The sequence below is a fragment of the Martes martes genome (assembly GCF_963455335.1).
Source record: "Martes martes genome assembly, chromosome: 9".
Classification (NCBI taxonomy): Eukaryota; Metazoa; Chordata; class Mammalia; order Carnivora; family Mustelidae; genus Martes; species Martes martes.
In genome coordinates this window covers 22285783-22312104 of record NC_137896.1, presented here as the reverse complement: position 1 = coordinate 22312104, position 26322 = coordinate 22285783, and the positions used below count along the sequence as shown (strand labels likewise).

The 26322-nt window shown below is 44.2% G+C and overlaps 1 protein-coding gene across 2 annotated transcripts in view; it reads left to right on the top strand.

Annotated features, from left to right (window-relative positions):
- CNBD2 (cyclic nucleotide binding domain containing 2) overlaps window positions 1-26322 on the top strand; it is a 56009-nt gene that overhangs the window by 503 nt on the left and 29184 nt on the right. For both annotated transcript variants that reach the window (XM_080812972.1, XM_080812973.1), the window contains exons 2-7: window positions 2164-2214; window positions 15541-15678; window positions 18023-18076; window positions 21682-21845; window positions 25376-25532; window positions 26038-26189. In XM_080812972.1, the coding sequence (XP_080669098.1) occupies window positions 2164-2214; window positions 15541-15678; window positions 18023-18076; window positions 21682-21845; window positions 25376-25532; window positions 26038-26189 (716 nt within the window). The remainder of the gene's footprint in view (window positions 1-2163; window positions 2215-15540; window positions 15679-18022; window positions 18077-21681; window positions 21846-25375; window positions 25533-26037; window positions 26190-26322) is intronic.

Here is a 26322-nt window from a genome sequence, read left to right as displayed (position 1 = left end):
GCCACGTGGAAGTCCTCTTTCCGTCAAAAGAGGAGGGCAGTGGCATTCGCCTTGCTGCGAGGATGACAAAATATAACGTGTGAAGATCCCCAGCACACATAGTAAGGTTCGCCCCTCCCATGGCACAAGCTATATGCTCAAGAACTGTGTGCCGTTATTGTATTTTGCGTGTCCTTTGAAACCAAGGGACAAGTGCCTCTCTGGGTTCTGCTTTTAACATTAAGATTAGACAGTAAATGCCTTGCCCCATAGGCATGGGCTCTTGAAATGTGGCTAGTCGGAATTAACATGTGCTGTGATCTAAAATACACCCAAGATTTAGTACAAAAAAGAGTAAAATAGCTCTTTTTTATGTCGATGTTAGATTGATAGTATTTTGCATATGTTGGGTCAAATAAAGTGTATTATTAAAATTAACCTGTGTCATTTTGCTTTTTAAATATGGCTACTAGACAAATTGAAATTATACGTGTGGTTTGCATTGTATTTCTGTTAAGCAACTCTGTGCTACCGTTTTGGAGGCAGGCAGCCTTGATGGAATTCCCATTTCAGGGTTTATTTGCCTTAGGTCAGACTTGTTGAGAGGACTAAATCAGTAAAGCCCTTTGAAGGAAAGGGCTTTTTATATGTTTGCTGTTGTCTTCATTAGGTAAGTTGCTATCTCTGAGCTGCATTTTTTTATCTGTAAAATGTGAAGGTAATACAACTTACCTCATAGAAGTTATGAGAATTCAGTGAGATGATGCAGATAAAAGCATGTAGCTCTGATAACCCTTAAGTGATATATTGTTTGACAGTTGTATTTTGTATCGCCATTTTATGGATGGGGAAACGAAGACCCGGAGAGGGACAGAGGCCTCATATGAAAGGTTTTGTCTGAGCTCTGTGCAGAAGAAGTTGGTGTGTTTAACAACTAGCAATACAGAAGCAGCCCTGATATAAAACTTGCCTCCCCCATAGGATGTGCTCTCTTGGATGGGTAGAAGTGGATCCTCACAAAACATTTTTCATAGTTTGAAAACCTTGAAAGTCATTGCAATTGGTCTTGAATATTTCTTAGTTATTGACACTTATAATTGGGAAATTTCACATGCAAATCTAGATTTCCAGCTTTTCTTGAAAAAGTAGGTGTGCTGACCAAAATGGTCCCACTTACATTCCTGCCAATCAACAAGTAGCTGGAGGTGAAGATCCTCTGTCCCAGTTGGCCTCAATCCTCACCACTCCCCTTTGTCTGTTTGTAAACAGAATGCTGTTTACATTTACTATTTTTTCTTTTAATTTACTATTGCTCTCAGGATGTTGTTTTCCTTAGAGCTGATATTTTTCTTTATTTCCAGAGGTGGGAAAATGGGTCTAGAGTTTACTATACCAACTAGTTTCAAACCTTTACTTACTCTGCCTTGCCTCTTGGCATTTTTGGTTCACTGCCCTGAGTGAACAAATAGTCCTATTCCCTGGGTGGTAGCAGGCAGTCAGAAACCCAGGTTTAAGGGAGCACATCAAACCTTGCTGCAAGGACGAAGGGTCATGGAAGAGTTCACTGGGGAGAAGAACTTCAAGATGATACTCAAGAAAAAGGGTAGATCTAGGGGCAATCCAGGTAGAAGGCATTGCCTGTGCCAAGGCACAGAGTGAATGGAAATGAAACTTTGTGGAAACTGCAGACTACACCGAGGGGAGTGGCCAGGGTCTGGGAAAGGGATGAAAGCTGAGGTTGGAAGGTCATTTGGAGGTTAAATCATAGACTGTCTAGAATTTCATGTTGAAAAATTTAATCGTTCTGTCAGGGAAGGGAATGAACTTTGTGGTCCATGGAATCACAGAATGTTAGCTCTCTAGTCCATTTCTTGCATCCCAATTAGAATCATGGAGTATTAGAAATGGAGAGATCTTGGAGACCTATTAGAATTGTGGAATGTTACAATGGAAGAGCACATTGACATTCAATCCAAAAATTAGATGCAGTTATTCTAAACTCTATGGGTGAGCAAATCCCCAGAATATAAAAAAAAAAAAAAGTAAAAATACATCTTCTGAAATTACCCTACATACTTATGCATATGATTTCAGGCGATTTCCAGGTGTCCTTGAACCCACCCACAGGACCCAGGTTAAGTTTAAAATATATTCATATGTATTCCATTCTCCCGAATTTTGCAGGTTAAGAAGTCAGCACAAGAGGAAATGGATTGGTCCAAACTAAAATACCTAGTAAGTGGTTCCATGAAGACAGAATTCTTTTCACTTGTAGTCCAATGTTCTTATCATATTAGGCCTTCTCATTAGCACTAAGTTGGGAGCTCACTTGGGAAGGGATCATGGATCATGTATCTCCTATCACTTAGCTTCCAACACAAGGCCTGATTCCTAGTTGAACTCTGAGTAAATACTGAATCAAGGAAAAGAGGACAAGTAGTGGGTTTCATCTATGAAGGGGAGCACTAATATGATTCCCATACTCTTTTCAGAGACTGGTGTCTTAATGGCATATTGTTGGGGGTTGCAGTAGAGAAAGAAGCCTGGATACTTTTTTTTTTTTAAGACTTTTTATTTGGAAAAAATTATGGCTTCATAGGAAGTTGCAAAAATAGTACAGAGAGGTCTCATGAACACTTCACCCAGTGTTCCCCAGTGGTGACATCTTGCACAATCATAGTACCGTATCAACACCAGGAAATTGATGATACAATCTGCAGTTTATTCAGAAGTGCTTAATTGCGTATATGTATAGGCCTATGCAATTTTATCATATGTAGATTCATGCACTTGTGCCACAATCAGTATCTAGAAATGTTTGGTGACCGCTAAGTTCCTGTAACTGAACTAAAGTGAGTTTGAACCTTGGGGAATCACAGATAGAAACTATACCACATAGAGTGCTCTCACAATGTAAACTATGTTTGTAGCAAGTAAGGGGATCACGGGTAATAACTTCCAAAGCCGTGACTCTCTGAGCAAGGGTGAAAGGATTCCTTTTTTAGGGTTAGGATGACTATTTAGATAGGAGAGCCTTGTCATCAAGATGGGCACAAAGTCATGTGTGCACTTTAAGGGAAACATGCCTATACATGCATTGTGTATTATGTAAATGAGGTTTGCTCCTCCTTGAGTGGAGATTTTTGTATTATAATGAGGTAAAGGTAACAGTCCATCACTCCAGGGCCCATTTGCACACGTGTTGGTCAGGGGTTAAGTTCAAACTGATCTGGGTGGTCTGGGCCAGCTGTAGCATTTTGTCCAGGCAGTCCTTACTGCTTGAGGGTTTTCAGTTTCCATCACAGGATGCTCTGCCTGTTGGGTCTTTTGCCTGAGTTAAAGAGATAAGCTGGAAAGAAGAGCTTAAAGAAAAATGTGGAACAGAGGTTGGTGAGTTCAAGCAGGTAGGCAGCAAAGGTCAGGTCTTGAGGTCTAGTTCTGACAGTCCCTCATGCTACCACTTTATAATTAGACCCTTTCCTCTCCCCTGCCCCCCATCTCTAGCCGCAGGAAACACTAATCTGTTCTCCATCTCTATAATTTTGTCATTTCAAAAATGTTATATAAATGGAGTCACACAATGTGTAACCATTTGGGACTGGCTTTCTGTACTTAGAATAATTCCCTGGAGATTCATCTAGCTTGTTTTATATGTTTCATAGTTTATTTTTATTACTGAATAATAAGCCGTGGTGTGGATGTACCATGGTTTGCTTAGCCAGTCACTCGTTGAGACATTTGAGTTATTTCCAGTTCTGGGCTATTCCAAAACGAAGCTGCTATGAATTCTTTTATCATATGGCCTTAGGTAAGTCAAACCCTTTATGAGCCTGGGGGTAGTAACTACCACACAGAATGGCTCTGAGGAGTCAAAGAGAAAATATGTGTAAAGGAACTGGTACCAGATCTGGTATTACTTAGATGTTTAATTTCGTACATCAATGTTTTATTGTTTTCAGCATAATCTTCATGTATTACATTTATACCTAAGTATTTCATGTTTTTAATGCTACTAAAATGGTGTTTTAAAATTTTCAGTTTCTAATTGTTCAATAGTATATAAAAATACAATTGATTTTTATCTAATGACTTGTATCCTATGGCTTCATTTAACCAAGAAACTCACCTCCATTGGGGCTTTTTTTTTTTCATTTTTACTATCCAGCCCCCATCCCATTACACTTGCCATTATTTTCTTGTAAGAGTCCCAAGTTGTGTTTTATCCAAAGTTTTGGTTACAATGGACAGAGGAGAATGCCTGTAGTGGGTTACTGCATCTTGGTTGCCACTGGAATTCATTATTTTTTCTGATGCCCAAATTACTCTGTATTTGACCGGTAAGAATCCCTTCAGGCTGACTTCTATGTCTTTTTTTTTTTTTTTAAGGTTTTATTTATTTTTTTGACAGAGATCATAAGTAGGCAGAGAGAGAGGGAGCCTGATGCAGGGCTCAATACCAGGACCCTGAGATCATGACCTGAGCTGAAGGCAGAGGATTAACCCACTAAACCACCCAGGCGCCCCCTTCTGTGTCATTTTGCCACATCCCCATCATTTTTTGAAATTTTCCATACTTTCCAGCACATCTTATACCTTCCCTAACCCAGCTCTGTAATCAGCCATTTCTCCAAGAAACCCTTGTTCTTTTAGTGGAGAATGGTGTTTAGAAACCAAGATTGGGGCGGGGGGGGGGGAGAAGAAGAAGAAGAAGAAAGAGAGAAAGAGAAAGGAAGAAAAACCAAGATTTGGACACTGGGTTTGTTCATTGCTGTTGGGATAATCGCTGCTCCTAGGCTCCCTCATGAAGTGAGGGAGGAAAAGTACCAGGAAAGTTAGTAAAGGAAACCTCAACTAAAGTTGGGCTTGGGAAGGCTTGTAGGGAGAGCTCTCACACAACCACCTGTAGCCAGTTACCCCTAACAGGAGGAGAGTTACCTTGCATCTCCAACAGGAAGGCATTACTATTTCACTACTCTAGCAGAAGGAATTCTTCTGGCCCAGCAACAAGCCCAGCCAATGGGAAGTGCTGTGGTTCATCCAATGAGAAGCCATCATCTTGAACTCTTACTTTTCTCTAATGACCTTCATGTTTCCTTTGCTAGCGACTTGCTTGTCCCACATTCCTCTCTATGAAAGCTATTTTGCATAACTCTTCAGAGTATCTCTGCTGGCTAGAGTAAGTGTTCCATGATTTATGAATTGTTTGATAAAGCCAATTAGATGTTCAAATTTACTCAGTTGAATTTTTGTCATTTTAACTATATATATTTATTTATATATCTATTTCTATATCAATGTATATATATATTGAAATCCATGTGTTCACACCAACATCTTCAACTCAAGTTCAACACCATAGGGTTTATTCTAGTTTTCTCCCTTTCTGTACATTTAATTCTCTTTCTCAACAGAGAGAAACTGGCTCTCATGATCTTCTTCTCCTGTTGTTTCCATCTCCCATCCTCCTTACCCTGCCCAGTGCCAACCACAGCCTCCTTCATCCCCAAGCAGATGCCTACCGTGGCTGGTCCCACCTAATGGCTTCTAGACAATCATTTAAGAATGGAGGGGGAAGGGGAACATTGTATTTTTTGTTTTTTAAACTTAAACATTTTGCTAAAATATACAAAAGATTTACTGTTTTAACCATCTTTAAGTATATAGTTCAGTGGCATTAAGTATATTCACATTGTCCTGTAACCATCACTACCATCTGATGCCAGCAAATTTTCATCTTCTCCAACTGAAGCTCTGTACTCATTAAATAATAACTCCCCATTCACTCCTCTTCCCAGCCCACAGTAACCACCATTCTATTTTCTGTCTCTATGAATATGACTCTTGTAGAAACCTCATATAAATGGAATCCTACAATATTTGTTCTTTTTTGTCTGACTTGTTTCCAAGTTCCAATGTTTCCAAGTTTCATCAACATTATAGCATGTATCAGAATGTCCTTCCTTTTTAAGGCTAATATTCCATTATATATGTAGCACATTTTGCTTATTTATTTGTCAATGAACATTTGGGTTTTTCTACCTTTTGACTATGGTAAATAATACTGCTATGAACATTGGTATACACATATCTCTTTGAGCCTGTGCTGTTAATTCCTCCAAATATATACCCAGAAGTAGAACTGGGTACTTTATAATCCTTCTGTCATTTTCTCCTTTCACTTACTTCTATTCAATTGCAACCCTGCTAGTTTCTAGAATTCAATGAACCTGTTTTTATTGTGTGCTCTACAAGTAGCTGCGTTGCTTATTGCACTGCACTGATTTTGTTAATTTACTTAAGAATTGATGCATTTTAGGGGCACCTGGCTGGCTCAGTCAGTAGAGCATGTGACATATCTTGGGGTCATGAGTTCAAGCCCTACATTAAGGATAGAGTTTACTTAAATTAAAAAAAATTAAAAATTGATACATTCATTTTAACAGGTGATATATATATTACCTCTTCATATATATATAAATATGTATATATATATTTATATATATATGCCTAGTATAAAATTCAAAAGTCAAAAAAGAGTAATCATTATATTCCTTTTCTCATCCTTTCTCTCCAGTTTTAATTATTACTGGTAGTTCCCTTTTTACCTTTAAATAGGCTTATACATCTTTTTCTTGGTTTATCGGGTTTAAAATGTGTCTTAAAATTTACAGCTATAGGGGAGCCTGGCTGGCTCAGTTGGTAGAGCATGCAACTCTAGATCTTGGGGTTGTAAGTTTGAGCCCTATGTTGGGTATAGAGATTACTTAAAAATAAATATTTTAAAGATTTTATTTATTTATTTGAGAGTGAGCGAGAGAGAGAAAGAAAGAGCACATCAGTGGAGGGAGGGGCAGAGGGAAGGGGAGAAGCAGACTCTCCCCCTGAGCAGGGCTTAATCCCAAAACCCTGGGATCATGACCCAAACCAAATGCAGATGCTTAACCTACTGAGCCATCCAGGCACCCACTTAAAACTAAAATCTTAAAAAAAAAACAAAAAAAAATTTACATCTCTAAAAGTTGAAGAACCCCATGTACTTAACCCACTCCCTTTTCCTCTATATTTCCATACCTCTTATTTATTTATTTATTTTTAAGATTTTATTTATTTATTTGACAGACAGAGATCACAAGTAGGCAGAGAGGCAGAGAGAGAGGAGGAAGCCGGCTCCCTGCTCAGCAGAGAGCCCGATGTGAGGCTCGATCCCAGGACCCTGGGATCAGGACCCGAGCCGAAGGCAGAGGCTCTAACCCACTGAGCCACCCAGGCACCCTTCCATACCTTTTAATAGTAGTATTCCTTTTTACATGTTCATTGACAACTCCCTCACTTGCTTTTTGCAGTCCTGACCTCTGTATTCAGCAAGGCTGCCTTTTTGATGTTTCTGAAATGATCTTCAGTTCTGATGTGTTTTTTTTAAACAAAAACAAACACCCACTTCCTTCCTGAGCTCTGCCAATGCCCGTCTCCTCCAGTTGCTTCATCATCTCTTTGAACTATTGCATCTCGCTTTGAACTCGTTTTGAAATGTATTAAGCCCTTTGAGTTCTTTGCGGTTCCTGATTATCATCTGTTTCATGTTAATTTTTTTTTTTCTGTGAGTGCCTTTCATCTGCCATTTGTTTTTCTTGTTCCCTGCCCCTCCCTTCCCCACTTTTCTGTAATATATGGGTCTGGTGCTATTTATTTTTTATTATAAATCTCCTTTAAATGAAGTGAGTTCTTTCTGGACCAGCTATTTGTTGGAGGTGTGCATGGGGAAGGGACTAGAGTACAATTCCAGGCTGGCAGGAAGTCTCTTAGGGTCATCAGCAAAGCTCCTCCTTCTGACAAAGGTTTTGTGTGTGAACAAGATGGAGCTTGGCAGCTGCAGGGCTCTAAGCATGGTGGTCTTTGCGTTTTCCTGGCTAGCCCTCGTGCCCTGCTTCTTGGTGCCAGTGGCACCAGAGATGCTCTCAGAGCCCAGCCCTTCTGATCCCAGTGCTCTACCGAAGGTGCTGTTGGTTCTGCCTTCCAAAGCACCACCTTTTGGGGAAAATGTGGACCTCTCTGCCAGCTCTCCCTGAGACTTGCAGCCCTAGACATTTTCTGTTGGCTTTAACCCTCTGACTTGCCTTTCTGCACAGGCCAACAAGACAGCTTCTTTTGCTGAGAGCTTTCTCTGGCCACTGGGTTGCTGAGTCCAGAAAAGTTGGCCCATGAATGCCTCCAGGGGAAGCCCTTAACCAATGGGACAATTGCTCTGTGCAGTCTTATTAAAGTCCCAGCACATTAGAGCCCCAGTTGTCCCCAAGAGTGACCTGTTCATTAATGTGGCTCTCTCAAAAAAAGTTTTTAATTTTTAAAAATGTTTGTTTGTTTAAGTAGTCTCTACACCAATGTGGGGCTCAAACTCACCACACTGAGACCAAGAGTTGCATGCTTTTCTGACTGAGCCAGCCAGATGCTCCAAAATGATTTTTTTTTCCTTTTTTAAAAATGTTTTTGTCTTTTATTTTTAGGTAATCTCTACATCCAACATGGGGCTTAAACCCACAACCCTGAGACCAAGAGTCACATGCTCCACCAACTGAGCCAACCAGCTACCCCAATGATGTTATATTTTGAAGATTTATTTATTTATTTGAGAGAGGGAGCAGGGGGAGGGGAGGAGGAGCAGAGGGAGAGGGAGAGAGAAATCCAAGCAGACTCCATGCTGAGTGCAGAGACAAGGTGGGTTTTGATCCCATGACCCTGAGATCATAACCTGAGCCAAAGCCAAGAGTCAGCCGCCTATCTGACTATGCTCCCCAGATGCCCCCCCCAATGATACTGTTTTTAAATGTACTATTGAATTCTGTTTGCTTTTATTTAAGATTTTTAAAACAATATTTATAAATGAGATTAATTTCTAGCTCTCTCTTCAGGACCCAGTTGTATTTCCTTTCTTGGTGATGGAGGTGGCGAGAGAGATCTGTTACAACTTCCTCTATTTTTTCCATTGAAAATTAGTCCATTGCGATGGCTTATATCAGGGTGACTTGGGTAAATTATGTTTCCTAGATAATTTACATAAAATCCTAGTATTTAAGTGTTGACAACTAATTCAAAAACATTTTTAAAAGATTTTTTTACTTTTTAAGTAATCTCTACACTCAACATAGGGCTCACAACCCCAAGATCAAGAGTAGCATGCTCTCTACCAACTGAGCCAGCCAGGTGCCCAACAATTCAAATTTAAAAAAAAAACCTGCCAAAAGATACCAGGCTAGATATGGTCTGTGGACCACAATTCTGTAACTGCTGATTATATAGTCAAAGGATTTTAGGCCTGAAAGAGGCCCTATAGATCCTATACTGGGAGTTGTAAGTAAATAACATACCTGGCAGCTAACATGCTTCTCTGTGGTGAGGACTTTGGTGAATTCCATGATTCACATGATGAATTCCCCATTCCCCAACTAAAGATAATCAAGTTAAGTTTTAACAGTATTTTAACCAGAACACCATGTGGGTCAAATAAAGCAGTCAGCAAACTCACTTTGGCCCATGTGTGGCTGGTTGTGACCTCTGCCTGCACAACTTCACTTCCTGCTGTACCCCCTGAGTATCTTGTATTCCAGCCACATCTCGTGCTGTCCGAACAGGCCCTGCCCTTCCTTCATTTATCTTTATAGCTTTATTTTAGTGCAACTTTCTCTTATGGCTGTGGTTTCCATCCCCTCAATATCGTGAACTTGTGAGCAGAGACCATATCTTCATCTTTCATGCTTTGCATCTAGTTGGAGCTCTATAAATGTTTGTTGTGTAACTCTTATAATTAGCAAAACAATAAGGATCTTATCTTGAAATTATTTGGGGCGCCAGGGTGCCTCAGTTGGTTAAGTGTCTGACTCTTGATTTCAGCTCAGGTCATGATCTCAGGGTCCTGGGATCGGCTCCACGTTGGACTTTGTGCTCAGCGGGGAGTCTGCTTGAAATTCTTTCTCTCTCCCTCTGCCCCTCCCCCTGCTCACACTTTCTCTCAAATAAATAAATAAATCCTTTAAAAAAGAAAGGAAAAGAAAAGAAATTATTTGTGGAATTGACTCTAACTCAGTTTAAAAAGAGGAAAGCGAGGCCCAGTGTGGTTAAGTAATTTACCCAAGATCACATAAGAGTAGGGCCAATGCCCTTTCTGACAATCTATTCTACAACAGTTCAATCGTAAGCTTAGAAACTAGGACAGAGGGGCATCTGGATGGCTCAGTCGTTAAGTGTCTGCCTTTGACTCAGGTCATGATCCCAGGGTCCTGGGATAGAGCCCTGCATTGGGGTCCTTGCTCAGCAGAAAGCCTGCTTCTCCCTCTCCCACTCCCCCTGTATGTGTTCTCTGTCAAATAAATAAAATCTTTTAAAAAGAAAGAAAAGAAAAGAAACTGGGACAGAAATGACATTTCCTTAATTTTAAAAAAAATTTTATTTAATTATTTGAGGGAGAACAAGCATGAATGGGGGGAGGCACGGAGGGAGAAGGAAAAGTAGACTCCCCATTGAACAGGGAACCCAACACAAGACTCAATCCCAGGACCCTGGAATCATGACTTGGGCTGAAGGCAGACACTTAACCAAGTCACCCAGGTGCCCAACATTTCCTTAATTTCTAGAACTGACTTTAATGTTTGACTCTGAGTCCCCACTTTGCCTCCTACTAGACAACTTAGATGTCTTCAGGTAAATTAAGATCCAATTCAGTAATTTTGAGGGGATGTAATTTCAGGCTGATTGATTCATCTTAGGCCAGTTCAGAGTTCTCCAAACTTCCTGCCTCTTTCTCCCTAACACTGATCCAGTTCCTACAGAAATTATACAATCACTGCTGGCAAGAGGGGAGGTGGGGAGTATCTAATTTCAGTTTCTCATCAGGGCTTGGCCCTACTTACTGGCATCCTCCAATGCCCCTTGTTGGTCTGGGTCCTCTACATGTCACTTGCATCTCAAGCAGCTCAGAGGACTGATTGGATACCTCCCTGTCTATAGCCACCTCCTGCTATCTTTCTTGCCTTCCCCATCCCCAGTAGTTTGTTTCAGAAAGCCCCTAAACTTTTGTATTTCCTTTCTTAAAACCAGGTCTGTGGTAGAGGAGGCAAAAAATCCACACTGCTTCTCTCTTTCTCTCTCTCTCTCTTTTAAGATTTTATTTATTTTTTTGACAGAGAGAGATCACAAGTAGGCAGAGAGGCAGGCAGAGAGAGAGAGGAGGAAGCAGGCTCCCTGCCAAGGAGAGAGCCTGACGCGGGGCTCGATCCCAGGACTCTGGGATCATGACCTGAGCCGAAGGCAGAGGCTTTAACCCTCTGAGCCACCCAGGGGCCCCTGCTTCTCTCTTTTTCTCTGAAACTTTTTCTTACTCTGTTTCTCCCTGAGTTCTTTGCATCTTTTCTCTAAGCAAGGGAGGAAGAAAACCCAGTTCTGTCTCTTCTCATCTCTGTAAGAGGTCAGTATCTCATTCTAGGAGTGGTGGCCTTTGAATTTAGTAATTCAGAGCTTGGGTATTCCTTGCTGTCAGGCTGGCTTCACTGTGTTCAGTGTCCTTCCATTTGGCTGTCAGTTGGGAGAAGGTTGGCAGATAGGCCTAGCTGGATAGGAATGGCCAATCAGGCAATACTTGAGGTCATAGTTTGTTTTTTTTTTTTAAGATTCTCATATAAGGGGCGCCTGGGCTGCCTTCGGCTCAGATCACGATCCCAGGGTCCTGGGATCAAGCCCCGCATTGGGCTCTCTGCTCAGCAGGGAGCCTGCTTCCCTCTCTGTCTCTGCCTGCCTCTCTGCCTACTTGTAATCTCTGTCAAATAAATAAATAAAATCTTAAAAAAAAAAAAAAGATTCTCATATAAGAGCAAATTCCGATCATTAGCTGCCATCTTTAATCTAGTAGACAGCAGTACTTTAAATCCTATATTCTCTACTTTTGGAAGGACCTCAGGGTCATTGAGTTCTAGTCACTGAGTTCCTTTCAACATTTGGCACCCCATTTAGCTGAGGACTTCTGATTTTCCAAGTGTTCCTGATTTGCGGATTTGCCAAGATCTATAGGACAGCGTCATGTACCCACACTGGTCTCCAAGTTCTAAGCATTGGAGAGCCTCCTAGGCTGAGGTGTTGGGTGCTCCTGCTCTGAGCCCAGAAGCTCCTACTTTAAGATGGCCCCACGACTGGCAATCAGTTAGCTACTTGGAGCCTCATTCTTATGTATGGAGTGGGTGTGAGGACCCTTACCTTGTGGTAGTTGTGAGGATTAATTAAGATCATGCCTTTGGGTGCTCAATAAATGTTAGACTCCCAGATTGCAATTCCTTCCCACTGCCTTCTCTTCCAGAATCCTCCATTGTGATATAAGGAGATTCTGAGAATGACAGTTTCTCAGAACAAAGCTTCCAGAAGCTGTTGGTGAGGAGTGGAGAGAAACTCCTACCTTGCCACCAAGGGAAGCTATTTGTTTCTAATATAAGTAGATTGTTTGGGAAGGATCTGTGGTCCTACCTTTGAAAGGCAAAGGGGCTAGTTGTGCCATTTGCCAGTCAGGAACCATGAGGAGATATATGGTGTCTTATACGTGGCAGATCTTGAAGAAGGAACTGGTGAGGAGTGTCAAGGGTTCTGGGAGGGCAGAGTGGTATTTTGAAGAATGGAGGGGCAGGGGTAAGAGAAGGCCTACTCTGTATCTTTTGGAGTCACGGCATGGCACAAAGAATAGAGTCCAAGTTAGGCTTCAGGAAGACTGAATTCTGACCTGTTCTCTGTAGATGGCTGTCCCCTTCTCTATAGATGGCTGTCCCCTTGACACTGGCATGCCACAGGCTATACTCTGAGCCCCTAAGAACTCCTCTGTACCCATCCTTCCTGCTGTTATGAGATCCAGAGGAAATAAGGCCTGGCAGCAGGATAGAGTGATAGGTTGAGCCTGCGAATCCTGGATCCAGCCAGCCTGGGTTCAAATCCCTATCACCTGTTAGTCATATGACTAATATTAGTATGAGGCAAGTTACTTCATTTGCTGTGCCTCTTTTCCCTTCTGTAAAGGGTGACAGATGACAGTATTAGTATCTATTGCATTGATTTATTGTTGAGGGTGAAATGAGTTGATACATCAAAAGGGCTTAGAATAGTGCCTGGTGGAAAATTGGTATTTAATAAGTATTAATTTAATTTAATTTTTTTTAAAGATTTTATTTATTTATTTGACAGAGATCACAAGTAGGCAGGGAGGCAGGCAGAGAGAGGGGGAAGCAGGGTCCCTGCTGAGCAGAGAGCCCGACTCGGGGCTCAATCCCAGGACCCTGGGATCACGACCTGAGCCGAAGGCAGAGGCCTTAACCCACTGAGCCACCCAGGTGCCCCTAATAAGTATTAATTTTATTAATAAAACCTTTCCCCATAGTTCCTTCAGATACAAATGTTTTTAAAGAAAATGTTACAGGTACTGGTGAAGCTCCTCATCATCCCATTCCCTTCTTCCTCACTGGGGACCACTTTCCTGAGGTTGATATGTAGCCTTCCTATCTAGATTTTAAAAATTTATTACATATGTATGTATTTATAAGCAACATAGCATATAGCACATTTTAAAAAATGGTGTCTTAAATGGCATCCTTTTTCAACCTTTTATCCATTCAAAGTTGTGTGAGCTTTACCCACACTGACACGTGGCGCTCTAGGGCTATGTTCAGTCCTGTGACTGTATGGTAATGTGTTGATACCTTCCCCTACTGATGGACACTTCACTTGTTTTCAGCGTCCATGGGAAATGTCTCCCATTCCCTGAATCCGGTAAGTGTAAAATGGTATCTTGTTGTTGCTTTAATTTACATTTCCATGATCTCTAGTGATGTTCAGAATCTTTTCATTATTTATAGGAGATTTGGATTTTCCCTTTGAATTACCTGTTCTTATCCTTTGCTCATTTTTCCTTTAGGGTTATTTGTATTTTTCCTTTGATTCGTAGAATTTTTAAAATTAAAAAAAGCAGTTTTGGATGGTAGTTTTTCGGTAATACTTATTCTTTGTCATTTTGGATAGGAATCCTTTGTTGATTCTGTACATGGCAAATGTATTCTTCCAGTCTTCGGTTTGTCTTTTCATTTTCTTTTTGACCTCCTGATTAACAAAAGGTAACGAAAATTTTTAGCTTTTGCGTTTGTTTCCTTATGGAGATTTTCAAACACAGAAGTTAGAATATAATGATCACCCCTTAGATCTAACAGTCAGCATTTTGCCATATTGGCTTTACGTATTTGTGTGTGCTTGTGGAATCATTTGAGAGTAAGTTCCTTTTTTTTTTCCCAAAGATTTTATTTATTTGAAGGAGAGAGAGCATGAGAGCACAAACGGGGGAGAGGGACAGACAGGCTCACTGCCAAGCAGAGAGCCTGCCGTGGCGCTCAATCCCAGGACCCTAAGATCATGACCTGAGCCGCTTAACTGACTGAGCCACCCAGGCACCACTAAGTTGCATTTTTTATGATACTTCTTAAAAATAAGGACATAATTACAACATCACTATAATATTAAGAAAACTAACACTAATATCCCTAATATCATCTAATCTCCAGGCACATTCAATTTCCCTAAATAATGGCTTTTACAGCTTGTTATTATGAATCAGGATCCAAAGGTTCATACTTTGCATTTATTTGTATGTCTCTTAAGAAACTGGGTTAGTTGACTTGTAGATTGTTTCACATTCTGGATTTGTCTCTTTGGTGTTGAACTTGTTTCCCTATCCCCCGTATTTACTTGGCAGGCAGAGGGTGACTGCCCTTACTGCCAAATTCATGCTGGGATACAGAGTCTGATTTGTTCTCAGTTCCAAGTCCAAATTCCCAGGCCCAAAGGTTGCGGGGGATCAGATGGTCCAGCTTGGACGAGTGGTTTTATTAGTTTCCTATTGCTGCTATAACATATCACACAATCTCTTGGCTTAAGACGAATGATATTATCTTATGTAGGCTAGAAGTCTGGCATGGGTTTCCCTGGGCTAAAGTCCAGGTGTCAGCATCACTGCATTCCTTTCTTGATGGTCCAGGGAAGAATCCCATTTCCTGGACTTCTCTAGCTTCTGGAGACCACTCACATCCCTTGGCTCATGGCCCCCTTCCTCTTTCTTCAAAGGCAGCAATGCTTGCAGAGCAAAGGCTTGCATCTGGTTGACTTTTCTTCCCTCTGATCCATCTGATTCCAAAATCTAGGCTCTTTCCATCACCCCTTGCTGCCTGCTGTCTCTTGTGCTGTTTCCTGGACTGAAGTGAAGGACTTGCTATTTAACTAGAGCCAGGCTGGAGGATGTTTTTCCAACCAGCTCCTGGGGAGGGAGGTTTGTAGTAGAGTTGCCAGTTTCTGCGGCATAAATACTCCCAGCTGTGGACATTTTCAGGCTACCAACATGATTTCAACAGGCTTGAAGACTTCCTGAAAATGTAACCATTGCTCAAGCATACCCCTGCATTTAATCCTATCCCATTTCACCTTGTCAGCGCCATCCAGCCTGCGGTGGCTGTTGAAAACAGGTGGTTTCTACTGATCTAATTTGTTTTGTTTCCACAGGGGCTGTACCAGCTCACCATGGATATCATTGTGATGATCCGAGTGTGTAAAATGTTCCGCCAGGGCCTCAGGGGATTCCGGGAATATCAGATCATGGAGACTGCTCACAGAAAGCACCCTATCTTTTCCTTCTGGGATGTAAGCAGCTGGCCTTAGCAGGGTTGGGAGGGTTTAAGGGGGGTCCAATAAATAGCACCTCACTTCCCAGACCGTATACTGAACCAAACAAAGAGAAGACAAGGGGTAAAGCAGGTGGGAGACCCAACTGTCACTTTTGTCAATGGTCAGACTTTATTGGACAAGGTGATTTTTATCATCAAGTGAGAGGATGACCTAAGACTAAACTCCAGAATTGGATAGCCTTACGTGCCCAGTCATGGGCAGTGCTGGACCATGGCAGACTTCTACTACAGGAGCAGGACCTCCTGCCCTAAACTCACAGCAGAGGAGGGCAGAGCAGAATGTGGGCTCAGAGGGATAGAGATGGAATGATCTCACCCAGTTTTTCCTTCCAGATTCACCAAGGAGTTTAAGTTACTCCTTCTCAATGTGGAAGGAGAGGGGCTAGTAGTGTTCTAACAGCACAACTCCCTCCATGTGGAAAGAAACACCAGGAGAAGGGAAGAAGCCATCTTCATTCCAACTGGGATCAAAAGAGCCAGAGAAATCCAGAAGCCTCATTAGAGACAGGGTTTTCTGAATGCCCACCACTGTTCATCTTCTCTACCTTCTTTCCTGTCCCCTCCATTTAAGCAAAGGAACACATGCAGGGCCCTGCTCACTCTGGAGGCCATGCTTCTAGATTTTCTAGAAGGTCCCCATTTCAAATAAAAAAATTTATCCCATTGGTAGATCATACACACTTTTCAGCTCAGAGAAGTTGATCACCGTTCTGCTAACCTGTTCTAGATCCCCAAAGGCATCTTCATTACTATTCAGGGCCCCAAAGTTTCTCCCAATCTCTGGACGAACCCTGCCCATTTTCCTGTTGTGCCCAGAGTGACTAGCCCTGCCTCCCAAATGCACCCAGGGATTCACTCCAAGAAATTGTCCCAAATGGTGGTGGTGATGGGAGAAAGAGAGGCCATCTTGGGTTGGTCTTTGAGGGGCCAGCAGGTATAACTGTGTGTGTGTGGCTGAGTTTAAGGTGTAGCAGGGAGTAGGGGCCTGAGGGTCTGCAGAAAAGAAGAGCATGTCCCATCTGAAGACATTCAAATTTATATATTTTAAAGACATTATGCTGGCCAAACCAAATGAATCTACAGCCAGATTCTGCCCTGTAGTTGGACCACAAGTTGGGAAGGGATGGAGTGGAGGAATTGGAACTGGGAGACCGAGGTTCGCTGTCAGGAAGGACATTCTGACTCAGGGCCTCATCATGGAGTCGTAAAGCAATGGGCCGTGGGAGCCAGGAGTTTTTGGTTACCAGAAGACGTGGGCTGGTGCCTGAGCACTCGGAAGCTGAAGACCCAGATCAGCCTTGTCATCAGGGGAGCGTGAGGCTCAAACTTAATGACATTGCTTGGGCAGAGTAGACTTGAGCAGAGCAGAAGCCTCTTCAGGGCAGCCTCAGGGGGTCCTATGACCGCTGGGCAGAGAGCTAGGGGGCCGGAGTGTGGGATTGTGTCAAGAGAGCCGCAGACCAGTTTTCATTAGAGCTTGTGAATCCAGATCTTTTCGAACACCATTGCTTTCTTTCATGGACTCCTTGAGATGCATCTCGCAGACACATAAACTATAAATGGGGCTCTGGGATGTGGAGGACCTGAGATATGTCTAGAGAGGTGGTTGGGGGGATCTTGGTTTCCCTCAAGTGGTGGTCAGGGCCTTATTTATGTCCCTTTCCTTCCCCCTGCCTTCTCCCTCATATCTCCCCCTGCTTTCTCTGCCTCTTCCCCTACTCTTTCCACATCCCCCCTGCACCTGTTAGGCGGTAGAGTTGGATTAGACCTTTTACACTTCCTTCTTCTGGCCATACTCTGGGAGAGGACTGATAACTCAGTGTGTGGTCCTTGGGCAGGTTCCTTCACCCACCTCGAGTCCAAAAGGGGGCGCAGTAATACCTGCTCTGTCCTGAGGATGAAATGGAGTAAGGAAGGAACATGAGCATGCCTGGTTCCTGACAGGCGCTTAGGAAAGGCTGGCTTCGTCGACGCCTCCATCTTGTCCCTTTGTGTCCCTCTCTACTTTCCCATTAGTTTGCTTCTTTCCCCTCTTCCTTTTCTCTCTCCATCCTTCCTATCTTTATCCTCACCCCTCCTCCTCTCTCTCTGTCTCAACAATGACATGTAAGTACTGGGCCGGAGTCTGGGGCTGAGTTGGGGCTTTTGAGCAGAGGTCAACATGAGAGGGCCAGCTGGTAGGAGGGTTCCCGTGGCGTCCTGCCTCCCACACGGATGGGGAGAGGAGGGTTTCAGTGCAAAATTCTAGTAGTCTTGCTGATACTATTTCTTCTCCCCCTTCTTCTCTTCTCCCCCCACAGAAAAGGAGGCAAGGCCGAATCATGTTTGATACTATGGACTTTGTTGCAGAGGAGGTATGCCTAACTCTGACCTTGCTGCTGGGAATTTTCTTTCTGCATCAGGCCTGGAAAAAGCACTGGGCTGGGTATCAGGACAAGTGGGTCCAGTCTGGGTTCCCAAGATTCCAGGCCTGACATTCTGAGGCTGTGTGCACCCTTGAACCCATTTGTCAACTTAGAGCTGAGCAAAACCAGCAGGGAGAGCTCCTGTACTTAGACCCGTGGACAAGGAACAGAAGGCAAAGTAGAGGCTGTAAGAGCTCCAGACACAGGAGAAATAATCAGGGTGGTGGGGAGAGCCCTGGCCTATGTGTGAATTCTGTCTCGGCCTCAAGCCCTCTGAGAGACACTGGGCACACCAAACCCCGTCCCCTGCCCTGACTGTCAGATGGTCATTCTGGCAAGGGAATACTTTATATCTGGGTGAGGCTTTGGACTGTGTGACTTGTTTTCTGAATTTCAAGAATTGTTAGTTTCCCAGCTTCTCACTAAATCTTGGATACTAAATTAAAATTTAATCTAAAAATTTTTAAAGATTTTATTTATTTCTTTTTGTGAGAGAGAGAGAGCACGAGCTAGCACAAGCAGGGGCAGGGGGAGGGTAGAGGGAGAAGTAGGCTCTCCACTGAGCAGGGAGCCCAATGTGGGACTCGATCCCAGGACCCTGGGATCATGACCTGAGCTGAAGGCAGACACTTAACTGACCGAGCTATCCAGGTGCCCCAAAATTTAATTTAAATTTTAAAGGGATCTACTTATTACAGGAAAGATTTGAAGTTCTTACCAGCTCTAGGCTTAGATCTGTGTCTGGTTGTGGGGATTCTAGGTGGTGTAACTTCCCTTAAGGAGCTAAGTAGGAGTTAAAGTGAGGAAAGTTACCTGGGAAGTTAAATAATAGAGTTAGTTCTGTAGGAATCCAGAGAAGGGAGTTTCTAAGGGTTGGGGGGGTAGTGAGAGAGATTTCCCACTAGGGCTCCTAGTGGGCCTGGAGAATCAGTTTTATTCATAGAAACCAGAGTCATCTGTGTTTTGTCCTAAATGGACCCTGTCATAGAAATATCAATGGGTTATTGATAACAAGAGAGGGTTAGGAAGGAAGAAGATTGGATTCAGATCTTAAAAATGGCCAACACAGGGCAGCTGTGGCTCAACTGGTTGAACATCTGATTTGATCTTAGTTCAGATCTTCATCTCAGGATCATGAGTTCAAGCCCCATGTTGGGCTCCACATTGGGGATAGAGGCCTACTTAATTAAAAAAAAGAAAAAAAAAGATCAATGCTTCCATAGTTCTAGGCTGGGAGCCAGGCCGATTATAAGCCCCTTACATGTATTAGCTCTGCTATTTATACATTCAGGTTCTGCTGCTCTTGGATAGGGAAACTGAGGCTCAGGGACACACAACTAGGAAGGAGCAGGCCAAGTTTCAAACCCAGGTACCTGGCACTAGAGCCTACGTGTTATTGTTTTTTAATTTTTAAAAATTTTAAAGGTTTTATTTATCTATTTGAGAGAGAGAGAGCATGAATGGGGGGAAGGGCAGAGGGAGAAGCAGACTCTCTGCTGCGCGGGAAGCCTGATTTGGGGCTCAGTCCCAGGAACCAAGGATCATGACCTGAGCTGAAGGTAGACGCTTAACTGACTCGGCCACCCAGACATCCAGAACCTGTGTGTTATTAATCACTGAGCAACACTGCCCCTCTGAGGGGACATGCAAGGCTTCAGAACTGTTGTCCAGAATTTCTCATGTCCCACTTCTTTTTTGCTTCTGTGAGAACTACCGTCATGTGAAATTAGCCAGCATTCATTCATTCTTTCCACAAATTTTTATTTTGTTGAGTGCCCATTACATGTGAGATGTTATTCTAGAGTGGGGTAAAGATAGATGAAGCCACTATTGTGTTTTTATTGGGGCTTATATTCTAGGACACCTTTGTCCAATAGAACTTTCTGAGATAATGGAAATGTTCAATTGTGTTGTCCAGTATAGTAGCCAACAGACCCATGTTGTGCTTTGTGGCTAGTATGACTAAGGAATTTAATTTTTAAAAGATTTTATTTATTTATTTGACAGAAAGAGAGAGAGAGAGGGTACAAGCAGGGGGAGCTGCAGGCAGAGGGAGAGGGAGAAACAGGCTCCCCACAGAATGGGGAGCCCGATGTAGGGCTCGATCCCAGGACCCTGGGATCACGACCTGAGCTGAAGGCAGACACTTAACAAACTGAGCCACCCAGGTGCCCCAGAACTTATTTTTTTTAATTTAATTTAATTTAAATTTCAATAGCCATGTGTGGCTAATGGCTACCATACTGGATAGTGCAGTTCTAGAGTGAGTGAGAGTGTGTGTGTGTGTGTGTGTGTAGGATGGGGAAATTATAGATAATATACACATTAACAAAAAAGAGGGGTGCCTGGGTGGCTCAGTCAGTTAAGCATCTGCCTTTGGCTTAGGTCATGCTCTCAGGGTCCTGGGATAGAGTCCCACGTGGGGCTCCCTGCTCAGTGCGGAGTCTCCTTCTCCCTCTCCATCTGCGCCCTCCCCCTCACGTTTGTGTGTGTGTGTGTGTGTGTGTGTGTGTGTGTGTGTGCACTCTCTCTCTGTCTCTCAAATAAATAAGTTAATCTTTAAAAAAAGAATAAGGTCATTTCAGAAAGTATGAATTACTGGGGGAAAAGTGATTCAGAAACTACACACTGCTGGGAAGGGGGCCTACTATTTTAGGTCAAATGATCCAGTAGGGACTCCCTGAGGATGTGGTGATATAGGAGCTGAGAACTGAATGAAGAGGAAGCAGTTATCTCCATGTGAAAATGCAGGGGAAGAACATTCCAGGCAGAAGAAACAGCCCAAGCAAGGACTGCAGGACAGAAGTGAGCTTGGCACCTGCAAGAGATGGGTAGAGGGCTCGAGACTGGAGAATGAAGGAGAGAGGCAGGAAGTGAGGTGGTGGGGGGTAGGGAGGAAAGGAGTCAGACCATGTGGGGCCCCTCGTCTGGGGTACAGAGTTAAGATTTTATCCTAAGTGAGATGGGCAGCCAGTAGAAGTATTAATAACTCAGGTACCATTTTCCCAGCAGATGGGAGTGGGGAGTGAATGGATGGATCTGTCTGCCCACTGGTCCATGAGTCTTGGTTCACCAAGACCTGGTTTCTGTAGGTTCTCTTTATTCCTTAGTCTCCTGTAGCATGCCAAGATATCGGCTGAGGCAAGGGAGGTCTCCCCCAACTGCAGTGAACATATCCTGAGGGTCCCCTGGAGCCCAGGGAGCCCTCTATTGTCTTGGGGAGTGGTCAATGAACAGCAAAGGCAGTATGGTCAGGAGTTGGGGATAAGGCTCTTGGCATGTAGCAGATCTAGGTTATCATCCTGCCTGAGTGTCTTCATCTGTCAAATGGGAATCGTAATGCTGCTTCACTTCTCGGGCTGGGCAAAGATGCAGTGAGATGGTGTGTGTAAGTTGCGTATCCTGATGCCAGGCACACAGTAAGCCCTCAGTACGTGTCAGCCACTCTTGTACGGGGAGTGGGAGAGTGTAAGAGCAGGAGTGTGGGGAATTGCCCACTGGCCCCTGGGGGAAACTGCTGGGTCTTGTGTATCACTCTGGTCCTCTTTCCCCAGGGTCACTTCCCTCCAAAAGCCATGCAGATCACGCAGAAGCTACCTTCCTGGAGGACGGAGCCCGAGATCCAGGCCCTCTGTAACCTCCTGCAGGTCTTGGACAGCTACCGTAACTACTCAGAGCCCCTGCAGCTGCTCCTGGCCAAGGTCATGCGCTTTGAACGGTCAGTGAGGGGCACACCCCTGGGTCCTGGGCTGGGAAGAGCTGCCTGACGAGGCCATGGCCGGTCTGCTGGTGTCTCCGTGGCACCCCAGCCGTGAAAAGCTATCTGTCAGTTCACTGGAGTGCTCCTTGTTGAGCTTGTAGCACGCTTGGTCTCCTTCATTTATTGATAGTCTGCCAGGATTAAGGAGCCACTGGATCTGATGAGGCTTGGCTAGGATCCTCAGAAAGGATCTGGTCCAGTTCCCTCCTTTTTCAGACGAAGAAGCAGAGGTTCAGAGGGGTAGAATGTCTCATACTCTGTCACCCAAGTCACGAGAGGTAGAGCTGAGACTCGCATCCACACCCTAAAAGCCACAGTGGGTCACAGGTGACTGTACCATGTACAGATAGGAACTAGGGCAAGGGTCTGTGAACTTGGATAAGAAAAAGTTTGTTTTCTTTAACCTCTAACTAAAATTTATCATTTCCTTGAATCGTGGATGTAGGTAACGAACCACGACAGTGTTAGCTATTCCTGTGACTTTTGCACCAAAAGAAATCACCAAGAATACACATTCATGTTGTTGCAGACTTCTCAAAAAATAATTTATATTCATCACATCTTTGAAATTATGGTAGTAATTAGATCTGCTGCTGGATTTTGTTATTCAGTGCCTTAATAAAGATGCACATATATTGCTAGACAACAATTGGGTTTTATTATTTTTTTAAGACTTATTTATTTGAGAGATAGAGATGCACGAGCGTGAGGGGTCATGAGTGGGGAAGGGGCAGAGGGAGAGACTCTGAAGCAGGCTCCCCTGCTGAGTGCAGAGCCCATTCGGAGCTCAGTCTCACAACCCTGAGAGCATGACCTGAGCCAAAATCAAGAGTCAGACTCTTAACTGTCTGAGCTACCCAGGTGCCCCCACAATTTGGGTTTTAAAAGGCAATTATCAACTGTTTCTGCTGTATTTTATTTTATATAGATACTTATTTATTTTAAAAACATTTTTAAAAGATTTTTGTTTATTTGAGAGAGAGAGAGAATACAAGTAGGGGGAGCAGCAGAGGGAGAGGGAAAAGGAGAAGCAGGCTCCTTGCTGAGCAGGGAGCCCCATGCAGGGCTCGATCCCAGGACCCCGAGATCATGACTTGAGTGGAAGGCAGATGCTTAACTGACTGAGCCACCCAGGCGCCCCTATTTTATATATTTAAAACATTATTCTGTGAAGGCTTTACCAGATTGTCCAAGGGTCCATGACACAAAAGGCACCATATAAATACATTGTACTAGAGAATTGTAAGTGGTGTGCTTTTCTTGGACATTTTAGTGGCTTAAGAGAAGCAGCCTAGCAGAAATATTTGAGGTAAGGCCTGTCTTGAAAGTGGAGGCTGTAAGGACACTATAGGTCTGTGTCCTGATATCTTCCTTCACGGAGGTCCCAGGTCACATAATCACAACTAGCACTAGATTAAGGCCTGTTACGACCTGTGTAGGCTCTGTTTATAGGCAGTAAGCCCAGGAGACGAGGGAACCCTCCATCTGGTGTGGCCAAAGGAGACTTACAAAAGAGGTGGCCTTGGAGTAGGTATATTTGACAAGTGGAGGTGTAGGCAAGAACATTCCAGGCAGAGGGAACCATCTGCTTTGTGTCCAGCCCAGGAAAGAAGAGCAAGTCACCGTGGTCTTAAAGTAAGATTCCACAAGCAGGCAGAATGGTGTCATGCAAAGAAAAAGAACCATTGAGGTAGAAGCTCTGGAATGTGATAGGGCATCTGCCACTCTGAGGTTTGACCTCAGGCAAGCCACTTAACCTTGCTGAGCCTCAGAATCCTCATTACTGATACAGATTTTATGGGTTTGTGTGAAGATGAAGAGGTGGTGATTTTTAAAGCCCTGTTCAGCTAGTTGATTATTTCTGGGACTGGAAATGAGCAGATTAGACAGGATTCTTTCAGTCACAAGGGACAGAAAACCTACCTGGGCCAGGAGTGACCTATATATTTGAAAAGTCCTAAAAAGTCCTGGAATAGTTCCCCAGCTTCCGGCTCAGTCCATTCTCATAAACCACTTTCTCCGCCAAACCTCCTCTGTCTTGGCAGCAAGATGACGGACTGTCTGAGAGTCAAGAATTAAAGTGTTTCCCCCAAAGTAAAGTCAGGGTGCGGCTGGTGGGAAAGGTGACCCAACACCTGGCAGCAAAGCCACAGATGTCTGCTCTAGGAGGTTTGGGGTCTAGTGCTGACTCAAGTGTGACTCACTGTGTGCCTTCAGCAAGCCTGGGGCTCCTTAGGTCCCACTTCCCTCATCTCAGCGATGTGGATCAGCTACATGGTTTCTGAGGGTCTTTCCAACTGCAGCTCCAGGAGTCTGGCTTGGATGAGCACTAGTTGTGCTCCCAAAGCCTGATTTTCCAGCTGAATATTCTCCCATCTAGTCATTGTCTTCTGGCCATCTCCTCTTTCTAGACTTTTGTGTTCCCCATTACCCTCTGGGTAAAATCTAAAGTTAGCCCAGTGTCTGAAGTGTCTTATGATTTGACCTAGCCAAATTTCTCTCCCACTGGCTCCCCTGACCTCCCTGCTTTCCATTTTCCTTTCTAATGGAGCTCACTGTTATTCCTTTGAAGACACCATGCTTTCAGCCACCTCTGTGCCTTTGGATGTGGTGGTCCCTCTGCCTGGAACATTCTTCTGTCTCTCTATCTACCTGGAAGACTCCAGACACTATCCTGCAGCCTGCTCTGGCTTTGCTAAGCTGGATTAAGTGCCATTGCTCCGTGCTTCTGAATTCGCCTGTGCTCACCTCTCTTAAAGCACTTTTAAACCTTATTTAGCCTCTGAACTTGACCATAATTTTCAGGACAAAATCTGTCCTTTCTCGCTTTGCCTGATAGACACAGTTGGTATTTATTTAACTTACTGAATGAAGGAAGGAAATGAATGAATATTGAAAGAAGTGGAATCTGAACTTATATTTGAAATGCAGAAATCTTCCCCCTGGGAACTTAAGAACTAACTCCCAGTTTGCTCTGGACCTGGGCACCTCTACCCTAATGGTTCCCGATTGTGTAGTGAGTTCTTGAGGATTAGAAGACCATTTACCTATTTTTTTCTAGGCATGTTCGTCTGTATTTTACAGGCAAGAGACCCTGAGGGTCAGAGAGAGAATATGAGTGTCCAGTGCCATGCAGCTCAGGGCAGAATCAGGACTGGTCTCTATCATTTAGCTACTCAGCCATTACTTTCAGGATTTGGGCATTCATTTATTCAGCTGCTGCTCACTGAGCATGTCCCATGTGCTGAAGCGGACTGACAAAGGCTCTGCTCTCAGGAAGCGTCCATCTGATGGAGGCGGGCAACTAGGTGGCGGTTAGTGAAGCAGTCAAGCTTGATGGGGCTGGGGCTGGGCTGTTTCGAGGTCCCTTCTGGCCCCAGTCTGTGCCTTCCTGCCCCAGAGAGAAGAGCACCACAGTGCAGAGCTCCTCACAGCACTGGCCAGGCTCCCTGCTGCTTCCAGACCTACTGGTCTCGGTCTCTTCTCAGGTTTGGGCGCAGGCGCGTGATCGTCAAGAAGGGACAGAGGGGCAACAGCTTTTATTTCATCTACTTGGGTACGGTCGCGGTGACTGAGGATGACGATGGCAGCAGCGCCTTCCTGGACACCCACCCCACATTGTTGCACAAGGGCGACAGTTTTGGGGTAAGCACGGGGCAAGTTTGGCCTTGGTGGGGCAGGTGTGGGGGCGCGACAGGACTCCAGCCAGAACAGCCGGGCCCAGTCCTGCCTTCTCCTGTGTGTAAGTCCCTGCCCTACTGTGGATCCCAGCGCCCTTTCCCGTCACAGGCCAATCAACTGGACCAGCTGATGTCCAAGGCTGGCTCCTCTGTCTGTGATGTTTGAGGAACATGTTCCCTGTATAACCCCCACAGAGACGCAGTGACCCCTCCGAGAGGCCCCTCTGGCTTCCTCTCTCTGGTCTGGTCAAGCCTGTTGCCTCTTTTCTTCCATGAGCAGCGTATTAAGAGGGAGGGGATGGGCCCCCAGGAGTGGGGAATGAACAGGAGCACAGGGCCAGCTGGGGAGTCTGCAGTCTGGGGAGTAGAGACATCTAGGGGCTGATGGAAGCAGGAAAGAGGTGGGCAAGGCTGCGAGGAGAAAGCAAGAGGTAGCATCTCACTTGCTTTTGCCTGTGTCAACCCAACAGGAACTGGGCATTCTGACTCCTTCACTAAGGAGGGCCACTGTGGTCTGTATGGAAGAAACGGAATTCCTGGTTGTCGACAGGGAAGACTTCCTTGAGAATAAGCTGGACCAGGAATTCCAAAAGGATGCTCAGGATCGATTTGAATTTTTTAGGTACCTCCATCATCAGCCAGCGTCTCCCCACTGTGTGTTTATTAGGTGCCTGACTGTCATAGGCCCAGTGGGAGACAGGAGGTGCTGTTCTCTCCCAGAATGCTCTTGAGACAGGAGACACCTCCCACCCAAC